Source organism: Carica papaya, chromosome 5, assembly GCF_054855325.1.
Source record: "Carica papaya isolate Zhongbai chromosome 5, ASM5485532v1, whole genome shotgun sequence".
NCBI classification, from domain to species: Eukaryota; Viridiplantae; Streptophyta; class Magnoliopsida; order Brassicales; family Caricaceae; genus Carica; species Carica papaya.
In genome coordinates this window covers 566,436-579,557 of record NC_142313.1, presented here as the reverse complement: position 1 = coordinate 579,557, position 13,122 = coordinate 566,436, and the positions used below count along the sequence as shown (strand labels likewise).

At 35.9% G+C, this 13,122-nt stretch overlaps 3 protein-coding genes and 1 pseudogene across 10 annotated transcripts; 3 read left to right on the top strand and 1 right to left on the bottom strand.

Moving 5' to 3' along the window:
• Positions 1–392: 392 nt before the first annotated feature.
• Positions 393–5,783, top strand: RWA2 (O-acetyltransferase family protein). Of its 4 annotated transcripts, none has more exons than XM_088219825.1 (16): positions 394–771; positions 1,055–1,146; positions 1,268–1,405; positions 1,507–1,563; positions 1,680–1,752; positions 2,287–2,445; positions 2,797–2,946; positions 3,025–3,280; positions 3,361–3,476; positions 3,623–3,709; positions 3,870–3,958; positions 4,048–4,110; positions 4,264–4,320; positions 4,468–4,564; positions 4,639–4,797; positions 5,517–5,783. In XM_088219825.1, the coding sequence occupies exons 1-16, from the start codon at positions 739–741 to the stop codon at positions 5,520–5,522; spliced, it is 1,632 nt and encodes a 543-aa protein (XP_088075951.1). In that variant the 5' UTR covers positions 394–738; the 3' UTR covers positions 5,523–5,783. The 4 variants fall into 4 exon arrangements, with proteins under 4 accessions (XP_088075952.1, XP_088075950.1, XP_088075951.1 ...); XM_088219823.1 differs by having other exon boundaries at positions 1,265–1,405; XM_088219826.1 differs by lacking the exon at positions 5,517–5,783 and having other exon boundaries at positions 393–771; positions 4,639–4,803.
• A 560-nt stretch (positions 5,784–6,343) lies between these two features.
• Positions 6,344–9,764, bottom strand: LOC110821510 (Rab5-interacting family protein). Of its 4 annotated transcripts, none has more exons than XM_022051371.2 (6): positions 9,616–9,748; positions 9,005–9,126; positions 8,304–8,431; positions 7,896–8,091; positions 6,801–6,820; positions 6,344–6,687 (listed from the first exon to the last, which is right to left on the bottom strand). In XM_022051371.2, exons 3-6 carry the CDS (start codon positions 8,417–8,419, stop codon positions 6,657–6,659), a joined length of 363 nt encoding a protein of 120 aa, XP_021907063.1. In that variant the 5' UTR covers positions 8,420–8,431; positions 9,005–9,126; positions 9,616–9,748; the 3' UTR covers positions 6,344–6,656. The 4 variants fall into 4 exon arrangements, with proteins under 4 accessions (XP_021907063.1, XP_021907065.1, XP_021907064.1 ...); XM_022051373.2 differs by lacking the exon at positions 9,005–9,126 and adding an exon at positions 8,508–8,666 and having other exon boundaries at positions 9,616–9,742; XM_022051372.2 differs by lacking the exon at positions 9,005–9,126 and adding an exon at positions 8,508–8,678 and having other exon boundaries at positions 9,616–9,740.
• LOC148253641 (U2 spliceosomal RNA) lies at positions 9,032–9,182 on the top strand (annotated as a pseudogene).
• A 103-nt stretch (positions 9,765–9,867) lies between the features above and the next one.
• LOC110821526 (Pentatricopeptide repeat (PPR) superfamily protein) lies at positions 9,868–12,432 on the top strand. Of its 2 annotated transcripts, none has more exons than XM_088219822.1 (2): positions 9,868–10,002; positions 10,638–12,432. In XM_088219822.1, exon 2 carries the CDS (start codon positions 10,641–10,643, stop codon positions 12,354–12,356), a length of 1,716 nt encoding a protein of 571 aa, XP_088075948.1. In that variant the 5' UTR covers positions 9,868–10,002; positions 10,638–10,640; the 3' UTR covers positions 12,357–12,432. The 2 variants fall into 2 exon arrangements, with proteins under 2 accessions (XP_088075948.1, XP_088075947.1); XM_088219821.1 differs by having other exon boundaries at positions 10,521–12,432.
• Positions 12,433–13,122: the final 690 nt, after the last annotated feature.

Sequence of the window (13,122 nt, the reverse complement as noted above, 5' to 3'; positions counted from 1 at the left end):
ACCAACAACAAAGGAAACGGTGAGTTTAAATGATAAAAAAAGGGAATGTGCTTAGAGCCGAGGGGAAAAGAGAGAAGTTGACACGTCATTATCCCGAACCTTCCTCTTTGCTGATTCCATACAGCACCGCAGCAACGTCCATGTTTACACCCGCGTTGATCTGACGGCTGAAAAATGCGGGAGCTTCATTAGTTCCATCATATCATAAAGTAAACGAAACAAAAAAAAAAAAAAATCCTAAAATAATGATTTCCACGTTAAATTAATGACAGGTAGAAGAAAAATTAATTTAAACAAATATTAATAATATATTAATTATTTTAGAGTAATTTTTTGGTTTTTTAAAAAATGATTATTTACAAATCTCTTAACGAACGGCTTAAAAGCAAACCGGAGTATTTTTGGTTCTCACTGTTTCACTCCCTTTGGGACTCTCTCTCTCTTCCTCCGCCTTCTGCTGCATCTTTATTCAGATTTCGGAGGATAAAATCTGTACGGGCTGATTATATTGCGCACAGAAGCTTCTGTACCAACCGCCGCTACCGAGCGTCTGAACAAATCTAGGCCTCTGCTTGATTCTCTTATTCCTTCTTCTCCGTCGAGAAAGCCAGATTTCGTTCGGATCTGGTTTTCGAGCGAAAATATATAACTCAACAGTTGCAGTGAAATGCGTGTAGATTTGCGTCTCGTGTTGCTGCCCTGAGGTGTCTTGTTTCGCAGCGTCTTATCGGCCGAATAATGGCGATATCTAGTCCCGTCACTCCCGGTCAGGTACTTGCTAAGAGGATTCGCTTTTGCTTTATGGCATCTTGAGCTTCTTTTGCTTTAGATCTTCTCTTGATTCCGTTGTGTTTTTGTTTGGTTTGTTGTCGTTGTTACTGTCAGTTCTGAATGTAATGTTTTTGTTTTTTTTTTGTTTTTAATGATTGTTTTGATTGATTCATGTGTGAATTTCCGTTTGGTTTTCTGTTTTGTTGTTACAATTATCCTTTTTTCTATAGATAATTCAAGTTTGTGTTTGACTCATCAGCCGCTAAATGTTGTGCGATTGCAGGTATCATTTTTGCTCGGAGTCGTGCCGATAATTGCAGCTTGGATTTACTCCGAATTTTTGGAGTACAAGAAAAATTGCAACTGCTCTAAAGCGTGAGTTTATAAGCTTGTATTTGGCTTTCGTTTTTTTCCTTTGTAAATGTTCATCCCACATTGTATACATGTGTTTTTGCTTGAATGTGTAAATTTTTTAAGGTTTATGGTATGTTAGTAGGCACTCTGATATCAATCTAGTTGAAGTGGGAAATGACACGATAAAAGAAGATGACAAAGCTGTTCTACTTGAGGGAGGAGGTCTTCATGCAGCTTCTCCCAGAGCCCGAAGTTCGTCCACCACGTCTCCTCTTATCAGGTTGCTAAGAAAAACTTATTAGCTTCTTTAAGTTTAGGACTGTTGATTAACTGATGCTTGCTTAAAGTTTGCCCGCTTATAGGTGGATTGAATCGTTTCAGGTTTCTTCTGATGGATGAGTCTTTCTTGATTGAAAATCGATTGACGCTTAGAGCTATGTGAGTACTGTGCTTAGTTGATTGGAAAAACAAGAGAGCTTTTTCCATCTATATATGAAAATTGGGACTTGTCAGTTTGATTGGCTTAATTTTACCTTTTCTTTTTGCTTGTGCAGAGCTGAATTTAGTGTCCTTTTGGCCTACTATTATATATGTGATCGAACAGATGTCTTTAATTCATCACAGAAGGTGAAATTTTTTTTATAACATTGTACTTTTTGATTGAAAGAATGAGATTATCTTTTTATTATTCATTTTGACTCGTCATGTGGGAATTATTTTATGTTCTTTATGGATTCTCTAATCACAAGATAGCTTGTGGGAAGTCCAAGATTTTAGGGAAAAAAATGTTGCATTAATATAAACCTTTTAGATTATGCCTTGAGAATTCTCCTAACATGTGCTTCAATTTGCTTCACTATATGTGTGTAAAGTATTCATGATCCTCCATTCTTGTTCCTGGCAGAACACTTATATATATTTTTAATCCAGTTCATGTATCTAACTGATGTAAAATATTTATGATGAACTAAAATGCCCTATTTTTTCTATCGTGCATAGAAAATTTGGATATTGGGCTCAAAGATTTGCCCTAAATTGTGAGTCAGGGATTATGTAACTAGTTCTAAAACGGGTGTTTACTTCATTTATTCATTAATTGCATAATTTTTTATTTTCAATTGCTGATTGTGTTCTTCTTTTGATAATCGCTTGTCTATGCAGAGTTACAATCGGGATCTCTTCTTATTCCTATACTTTCTTCTCATCATAGTTTCCGCAATAACTTCTTTCAAGATACACAGTGATAAGTCATCATTCTCGGGAAAATCCATTCTTTACTTGAATAGGCATCAAACTGAGGAGTGGAAAGGTTGGATGCAGGTTTGTGATTCTTTTATATGATACATATTGCTATTTAATGTTACATATCGGTTCTTAAACAGTGCTTCCAGCAGTCTGCTTGTTTGTCTATAAAGGACAAAAGGTTGCCATTCAATGTCTTTTGGGTGTTGAAGACTTAATTTTGGTGCTTGTCTCAACCAGAGCACATACATGCACCAAGGCGTACTTCTTCCTTTTCCAGCCTGTCTGGGTTTGAGCAGAGATTTTTTTATTATGTACTGAGTGCATGAACTCATGTGAATTATACTCATAAGACTCATCTATTCACTGTCCACTGTTCTCGTGTTGCTCCATTATGCTAATTTTAGTCTTTGTTGTTCTATCTTGCAGGTGTTATTTTTGATGTACCATTATTTTGCTGCTACAGAAATCTATAATGCAATCCGCATTTTTATTGCTGCATATGTGTGGATGACTGGTTTTGGTAATTTTTCCTATTATTATGTACGCAAAGACTTCAGTCTTGCAAGATTTGCTCAGGTATGTATGTAACCCCTTAAGCATATTGTCAGAGATCTACCCTGATTTGCTTCCAGCTGATTGTTTCTGGTTCAACAGATGATGTGGCGGCTTAATTTCTTCGTGATCTTTTGCTGCATTGTCCTCAACAACAGTTATATGCTATACTACATTTGCCCAATGCATACCCTCTTCACTCTGATGGTATATGGTGCACTGGGTATTTTGAACAAGTATAATGAGATTGGATCAGTAATAGCCCTTAAGATTGTCGCCTGCTTCTTGGTAGTTATTCTTGTATGGGAAATTCCAGGAGTTTTTGAAATTGTTTGGAGTCCATTCACTGTCTTCCTTGGTTAGTGGCTTCCCTAAGCTTTGCTTTCCATGTAAAAGCTGTGCTTTTGATCTAATCAACATACATTAAAAATGTTGCAGGTTACGCTGACCCTGCAAAACCTCAATTGTCTCGCTTGCATGAGTGGCATTTCCGTTCAGGCCTTGATCGTTACATATGGATTATTGGAATGATATATGCATACTATCATCCAACTGTAAGTTTGAAATTATCATTTCCCCCTTTTCAATGTCGATAATGTCTTTCATGTAAATATAAATGTAACTAGCCGTTCTTGAATTTTGAGTTTTACGGATTGTTTTATTTTAGCCAAAAATTGAGGAAGTGACATTGTCATTATAGGTTGAAAGGTGGATGGAGAAACTGGAGGAAGCAGAGGTGAAGTGCCGTATAGCCATCAAAACAACTGTGGTCTTGATATCTTTGACGGTAAAATATTCATATCTTTTAAAAACCTTTTCTTTTTCAAGTCTATATATCAAGATTATTTTGGTCTTGGTATCTTTGACTATATAATTTTTTCCTTTTCAGTAGGAAGTTTATACATTTCAAATCTCTATATCTGTTATAGTTTTTGTGAAATTTCTAGGTGGGATACTTCTGGTTTGAGTACATATACAAGCTGGACAAGGTTACTTACAATAAATACCATCCTTATACCTCATGGATTCCAATAACGTATGCCAGTTTCTTTATGCGTTAATATACTGAAAACCTGAAAAGCTTTTGCTATATACTTACACCATGTTTTTCCCCTCATTTATCAGTGTTTACATATGTTTAAGAAATGTCACCCAGTCTTTCCGCAGCTACAGTTTGACCCTTCTTGCGTAAGTGGATTTTTCATATAATCAATTTAATTTGTTTTTTAAAAATTCATGTAGTTGCTTTAGCAACAGATCCTGATAGATTCCTGCAGTAAATATTTTGTAATATAGTCGTTGTGTGACTCTACTCTGACCTGCTGCAATGGTTCCCTATAGATGGCTTGGAAAGATAACACTGGAGACCTACATCTCACAGTTTCATATCTGGTTGAGGTATGTTGAGCCCTTCCTGCATAGATTGGCTACTGCTTTACTCATATGTGTCTTTCAGTATCCTTGTATAATATAAACGAGAAAGGAGTTCTCTGTATGTTTGCAATTTAAGTATTTTCTCTAATGGTGCTCCTATCAAACTTGCAGATCAGCAATTCCAGATGGTCAGCCAAAATTGTTGCTTTCTCTCATTCCGGAGTATCCGCTATTGAACTTTATGCTCACTACTTCCATTTATATAGCAGTAAGTGAAATGTTTTTATGGATCTTCATGCTTTAGTATTGGTGAACATGCACTGATTTATCGCTTGATTATAGGTTTCATACAGACTCTTTGAGCTGACAAATATATTGAAAGTGGCATTTGTGCCTACTAAGGACAACAAACGCCTTATATACAACCTCATTACGGCAGTGGCCATCTCAAGTCTTCTATACTTCCTTTCTTTTGTGTTTCTTCGGATCCCCCGTATGCTGGTATGAGTTGTTTCTCTAACTTGATAAAATCAGTTCTTATTTTTATTTGAAGCCTTCTAATGTTTAGAGCCGAAGGAAATGTTATTTTAGATGTAATCAGTGCTTTCAGACCCCCATATGCTCTTAGATTTAACAGTATTTTAGGGGTAATCAATCCTTCAAACCCCTATACGATCCAAAGAAGTTTGGTTAAGTAGTCATCTACCTAACGCTTTGGTGAAGTTACCAGATCTAAATCTATGAACTGGATTGAGTTGAAACAAATATTTGTTAACTAATGATTGACACGTTAAAAAATTTCATCCAGATTTTAACTATGTTTACAGCTCAGAAATATGCTTATAATTTATTTAACAAAATAATATGAATGACATGATATTATTACTGGAAGCTCTAGCTTACAATGTTAATTGAGAGCACTAGCATTTTAACTATTATTCTTTGAATATGAACGCGGTACAGCTCAAATGCTAGTTATTACAATTATGTTGTGAGCCTGAATTAACTGTAGCATTCTTCACATGAAGTTTCCGTTCTTATGTTTAGCGAGCCCATATAATTATTATTTTTTTTATCTGAATATAACTTCAATGAAAATTGGATTAGCAAGCCCAAAGAATTGCGTTTTTGCTGAGTATAACTGCAATGACAATTTGATTCCGTTGTGTTTGCTTATATTATTATCTGATCCTATAATCTGTGTATTTTGAAATTGACAGGGTTGAGCAGAAATAGGCATTGAAATATATCTTCTGCCTGCTTTTCCTGTGAATTAATTGGCACAGATTCTTCCACGGAAGGTTTTTCCCTGAACCACAAATACAAATTGGTTTGATGATAAGATATGAAATACAGACAACACTTAATGCCAAATGTAGTGTATATGGAATTGGTTAAATTTGGAACACCAGGATTTTTATTCTTCGATTTTTACATGTAAAATAATTTAAAATGCAATACAAAGTTCTGCTATTTGTTGCCCAGAAGCTGGATGGACTTCCTTCAATCACCTTTTATTAACAATTTCTATTCTACGTCTACTGAATCGAGAACGACAGTAAGGTATTCCCCAGTAATTATTCAAGTCACAAGAGCCTCGCAATTCTGACTAGACTTCCTATTAAAATTCAAGCCAGTTGTTGCAATCAGTAATGACAAAGTAGAAATATTCTTAAGAACACTCAGATCTGAATTTTTCGATACTACGACGAAACGAACAATTAAAGTTTATTTTATTCCTAAACTAATTGAACAAAAGAATTCTTTAACGAATATAAGTTTAATCTGAAACCAATCAGTCTGAAAATATGCAGAATTTTGGAAAATTAATTTGGTAATTGAAACAATGAACTAAAAACAACTAGCTTTGCAAAATCATTTGAGCGACAAAAATAAGAACCAGCTTGGTTTCTTTTTGTGTTTTTGACAATCCCCTATTCCCCTCTCTCCTCTTGGAGAGGTATAACCAAGAGAAGACTCTTGATGGAATGTCCTGCTAGAAAAAAGCTTGTGGCTGATTCATATTGAATTTTATAATCTATAATGATTATCAACACAAAAACATAAACTTGTAAATTTAAGATTAAAAAAAAAAAATACATTTCTTCAAATATAGTGTTATATTTGAAGTTTTCCCCTTCATTCACATTGTTAGCAATCAGGAAATAAGTTCTCCTCCAGCAATTACTCACAAGAGGTAAAGTATAATAAGATCAAAGAGATTCATCCAAAATTGTTCTATGAATTGCTACGGATAATAAAAAAGAAGAAGCAAATTTCGCATTGAGATTCCAGTTCCTGTTGAGATTCCAGCAGCAGCGCACGGCTCGCCTTCCATGCAAGATTTGGCCGATGTATTCTCAGAATATATGGACAATGTCGTAAGCAAATCTGGTTTACGTCAAAGAAAACAGCAAAAAAGAGATAAAAGGATATGAAAATGTAACCAAACATGAAAGTGTTCTTTCATTTTTTGTGACTGTTTCAACCTTGGGAAAGGATACGTCCAAAACAGCACGAATGACTGTGAAATAACAAAAACAAGAAGGAAATTGTGTTAGTTTGGTTAAGGTGATAAAAATGATGAAATGAACAAAAAGTGAGCATATGTTGATGCTAATTAATGCACATATTTTCAACGATGCAACTCCAATGAGTTTGTAGTAGTTGGTTAACAATATAAAGTAAAAAGTTCATCGCTATTATAAGTTAATTTGGTGATGGTTGGGAGGTCTATTGCAATTTCTTGAAAAGTGCTGAACTATCAAACTCCTAAGGGCTGCAAAAACTAAAGTAACCCGAAGTGGCAGAGACTATCAATTTTGTTTTCCAATGGCTGAAAAAGATGATGACCAGTTCTTATCAAAAGAGAACCAAAAGGACATATTGGTGTTTAACTTCCTTGAACTTCTCCTGTGGTTATTTCAAATGTATTAAGGTTGCATTTGGTTCAATATTAGTCTAAATGTGACATAAGCAGAACATAATTTTTTGTGTTTTAAGATACTACCATCTCATTATGTTCTAATTATGTTGTTAACATAACACTATGGCGAATTATAAGTAGGAATTGACTAAGGATTGAATAAAAAAATGAACCAAGCACAGGGAAACTGGCAGTCATTATGTCCAGAAATTGAGTCAAAATAGAAAAATCAAAATCTGAGATACCACGCAACACAAAACAAAGAAGTTTATTATACTGTTACCAAAACTTAATCAACATGTTTAAAAGAAAAGTTCAGTTGAATTAAGATGTTTTACAGTCTCTGCCTCGGTATAAAAAGGAGGCAGCATAAATGGAGGATAACCTAAGTGAAAATTAGATGATTTGGATATATGTGCAACATAAAGCCAAAAAACGACTTTATATACATATACAGTCTAAAGAAATAAAGAGAAAAATGAGCCTACAATGGTTGAACTTTTAAGTGGCAAAGAAAATTAGACTCTCTATAGTATAGAATTTAGTTAAGAAACCTGATGAAAGGGATGTAGCTGATCCCAACCTCGTTTAAGAATAAAGCTTACTTGAGTCAACTGATGTTTGGTTAACCTATATAAAGCAATAGACGTAGGAAAGAAATAGAAAAGCATACCATTAGCCCACCCAGAAAGCCATCAAGTATGAGCCGGTTCCAGGAATCAAAGTAAGAATTTACTGAGAACTTTGCCTTGGCGATAAGTCCCACTGAAGTAATTGCCATTACAACAAAATAAAGGATAAATCCAGCAAAGCCTGTGAACCCCAAAATTCCAGCAACAACCCCACCGATGATGGACAAAAATGTTCGGCTGTAAATGAAAAATACAGCTTGGGGATTAGCATAAAAGATTGAGTTTAGGATAGTATAAATATCCAGCCTTACATATAGTGATATAGAGCAAAAGTAAAGGCAAGATAATGTAGTTGAAGGAGTAACCTTCCTATTACAGCAATAAGGTAACTAAGCATTCTAAAGAAGTTAAATAATTGGGGAATATTTTCTATCAGAATAAATACAAACCTGTAGTATATAATTTTCATGTTACTTTGCAAATTCTCTGCGCTGAATGTTGGTATATCAGTTGTGGAATCTCTTGATTTCTTCTCTGATGAACCCGAGCCATTATGTCCAGCCATATCTTCTCTTTTCTAATTCAGTGATAAGTTCATTGAAAACAGAAAGCACAATAAATGAATTGTTCAAACAAGCAAAGCATTATTGTACCTTTTTCTTTCAAGTCAAGGAAAAAAATCTGAAATCTGATCTATCAAGTACTCAGCTTAAGAACTCAGAGGGAAGATAGATGAAGGGTTCACAAAGTGTATTGAGGAGATAAAGAAGATAAACACATAAGGAGACAGCCCAAAGAAAGAGAACGGGCCCCTAAAAAATGAGCTGAAAAGAAGTCAGTCACAGTCCTGGCATTTAGCATATGTACATGTTATGATCCTGCGTACCACATTCAGCCGACATGGTAAATCCAAGTAAAATTTTGTGTTCAACTATGATTTGTGATAATAGTGACAACCACAAATATTGCACGTTTTCAGTAAACAAAGTAAGAGGAAAGCAATGAAAAATTGATCAACAACAATTGATGAATTCTCTATCAAATAGGTGATTGCCAAGTGCATCTATAAGGACGATAGCTGACCTCTATCAACACCCAGTTCACCCACAAAGTCATTCAGTGAACAGAATTATCAAAATAGATCAAATACCGTATCAAATTCACTTGGACTTCTTACACCTTCTCTCGGCCTTTTGGCTAGGATCAAGTGTAGTATATGTTCTTCTCAGTTTAATTCACTTGGACTTCTTCACAACCCCAGTAATCTATTAGCTATTCCGAAGTAACACAAAAACTATTAGCTATTCCGAAGTAACACAAAAACCTAAAGATTATAACAAAGAATGCAAATTTCACTGCCAAGAACGCAACGGAACTTGGAAACCAAACACTGCGTCAATAGAAAAAAATCCAAACAAGCTCCTATAGAAATTTCAAATCCCAATTTTACTTCAATTGCAGCTTCACCATGTAATAACAGAGAAGAGGCATCTACTAACACTAAAGCATACAGAGTTTAAATCAAGTACCAATCAAACACAAAGCAACCAATATGTATGTGTGTGTGTGTGTGTGTATGTGTGTATAAATATGTCGAATTGCAAGGAGATCTGAAGAGTTAGAAAGTATCAAAAAGATAAAATTCAATAGAGAAGGGAAGCAAAAGAAAAATATAAGAAAAGGGTTTGCTTAAAAGGAAAACCTCACCTGTACATTAAAATGAATAAGAAGACAGCAGTGGGAGAAGAAGAAAGGACATACCTTGTGTTGAAGACGATGGGCGAACGCGTATTACCCACGGCCGCCGGCTCTGTATCTCAGAGATGCCGACGAGATTCAGGAAGTGATGAATGATTGCCGTCTGCTGATTGGAGAGGGAGAGGTTGAGTTTGGAATAGTCTAATGAAAGGTTTGTAAATTACAACATGGCACCTAAAGGTTGAGAAAATTGCAATTTTACCCTCGACCCAAACTTTTTTTTAACCACCACCTCAATAGTTTTTGAAATCATAAATTAAAGCCTTCTCTCTTCGTTTTCCAGTCTTCAGTTTCTCGCGCACCACCGTGGCATCATCTTGTACCGCCGCCTTCATCTGTCTACACAGGGAGTATAATCGTCACCACCGCAACATTTCTCCACCGAATTTTGTAAGTTTGAATTTCTCGCCTCAGTCAGTCGGCCTCTTTGCAAATTTTGAGTTTAAGTCCTTGTAATTTGAGGTATTGTGTTATAGTATATATTTTTGCTGTTTTATACGGATGTTTTTCTTTGAGTTTTGTGATTCGAGCCGTGCTTCTCATCACCGTGTTCTTATCTCCATAGTTTTAGGTTTTAGGTTGATTGACGGCCGTACTAGAGCTATTACGGCCTTTTACGCTCTTATTGGTTTCGTGTTATTTTTCTGAAAGAGAAAATTTCAAGTTTGAGATTATAGGTTTTCAGCTTTGAATGAAGGGCTAGAAGTGGTGTATAAATAATGTACTTGAAAGAAGGATGTTCCTTATTATTCAAACTCCACAAACCTTCAATTCCATTTATCCTCAACACAAACACAGTTTTCAGTCTTGATAGGAACATTCAAAATGAGCAAAAACCAGAAAAAATCAAAGAATCTGAAGTGTTACATAGACTGATCAATGAACCCAACGTCTCTCTGGCTATGCAGTATTTCAAGTTCTTAGCTAATTCAAGAACCTTTAGACACACCCCATTAACATATCGAGTTATGATCAAGAAACTGGCACAAGAATGTGAAACAGATGGCGTTCACTACCTTTTGCAGCAAATGAAACTGGAAGGATTCAGTTGTTCTGAAGATCTGTTCGTAAGTGTGATTAATTCTTATCAGAGGATGGGGCTAGCTGAGCAGGCACTAAAGATGTTCTACAGAATCAGAGAATTCAGGTGCACGCCTACGGTTAAGATTTATAATCATATTTTGGATGCTTTGCTTAGTGAAAGTAGGTTTCAGATGATTAATTCTATATATAGGAGCATGAAGAGAGATGGGATGGAACCGAATGTCTTTACTTATAATATCCTTTTGAAAGCATTGTGTAAAAATAATAGGGTGGATGGTGCTTGCAAGTTGCTTATAGAAATGTCGAAGAAAGGGTGTTCTCCTGATGCTGTGAGTTACACAACTATAGTATCCTCAATGTGTAAGCTTGACATGGTAGACGAGGCAAGGGAGCTTGTCGTGGGATTTAAACCAGTTGTGAGTGTTTATAATGCTCTGGTTAAAGGGCTCTGTAGAGAAAGCAAATTCAGGGAGGTATTTGGATTGCTAAGAAACATGGTGGAATTGGACATTGACCCCAATGTTATAACATACTCAACAATCATTAATTCTCTTTGTGACGTGGGGAATATTGAGCTGTCTCTTGCAGTTTTGGGTCAGATGTTTGAGAGAGGATGTGATCCCAATATTTGGACCTTTACTTCTTTGCTGAAGGGCTGTTTCATGAGACATAGACTGCCTGAAGCATTCGACCTCTGGAGCAGGATGATCAGAGAGGGGTTTTTACCCAATGTTATTGCGTATAACACCTTAATTCATGGCCTCTGTGTAAATCAAAATGTTGATGAAGCTCTATCTGTTTTTCATCAGATGGAGAAAAAGGGGTGCCGTCCAAATGTGACAACATATACCTCTCTTATTGATGGCTTTGCAAAAGCTGGTAGCTTGGTTGGTGCTTCTGAGATATGGAACAAGATGGTAATCAATGGTTGCTGGCCTAATGTTGTGACTTACACTTGCATGGTCGATCTCCTTTGTCAGCATTCTATGTTTAGCCAAGCTCAGTATCTTATTGAGAAGATGGCAAGGGAACATTGTCCTCCTAATGCAATTACATTCAATGTGCTTATCAACAGTTTATGTGGCAGAGGAAGAGTAGAGTGGGCATTAGAAGTGCTTGATGAAATGGGAGATTATGGGTGCTTACCTAATATCACAACATATAATGAGCTACTTCATGGTCTCTCCAAAGTAAATAAAATTAATGAAGCTTTTCAGCTTAGCAAAGAGATTGAAGAAAGAGGCATGAAATGGAGTTTGATTACTTATAACATCCTTTTATATGGACTTAGCCGTGCTGGTATGATCAAGGGGATGTTGCAACTGATTTGGAAAATGCTGATGGATGGAAAAAAGCCTGATGTTAGCACATACAACATGGTACTTCTTGCATACTGTAAGAAGGGAATGGTCAGTGCTGCCATCCAACTTTTGGATAAAACTAGTGCAGGAGGAGAGTGGCATCCTGACATAGTTTCATACACTAATCTTCTTTGGGGGATCTGCAATTGGATTGGGGTTGAGGAAGCCACAAGGTTTCTTCACAACATGATAAATGAAGGGATCAGACCCAACATTGCCACATGGAATGTGTTAGTCCGCTGTTTTTTCTGCAACTTAGGTCATTTAGGGTCAGTTCATATTCTGGATAACATCATAGGTAATGCTGAGAAGAAAAGCACAGGGGACAAATATATATAGTGTCCAATTATTGGCAAGATTGTACAGATACTGGTTTTAATTGAATATGGATTTTCAATATGATATTTTTTGGGCATGCTTTGAATTCAACCTATCCTTAGCTTTGCAAGTGGTAATCTGGGACCCAACTATATGGATTGCCAATGATCAGGTTCTTGGGAAGTTCCATCACAAGCTTCAAGTTCTTTCTGATCCTGTAATTTCCTCAAGTTTCTGTTGAAATTTGGATCAAGAAAGAATGGATGGGCTCACAAAATTCCCTAATTCTGGATGAACACTAAGGTATCTCTCATCTTTTATTTGATCTCAGACTCTCTTGTCAAATAGGATGTTTGTTTTTATTATGTGCCAAACTCACATAAGCCCTAATAAAAACCCTAACCGGTTCACCACTTAGGTTTATCAAACCAGCACCCTTGGAAGTAAAGCAGAAGAGTAACCGCAGCCTCTAGGAGCCCTGCCAACCTCCTATTTACGACTTTTAGGTCTACTAGAATTTGTACTTTAAGAAGTCAGATGTATTAGGAAGTTGATATTAGAATTTTCATATTAGGTGTATTTGAAAGTTAATATTAGAATTTTCTTAATCATATTACTTTAATTATTTTCTAGGTTTCATAATTAGGAGTGATACCTCTATACTTACCTATCCCAATAATAAATAAAGCATCCTACATCTATTCTAGAAAATAGTGTTTTTCAAGAGAACGTGGGTTTAGGCTGTCACGGTTGCAGACCTACTAAGCAAGCTACACACTTACTTGAA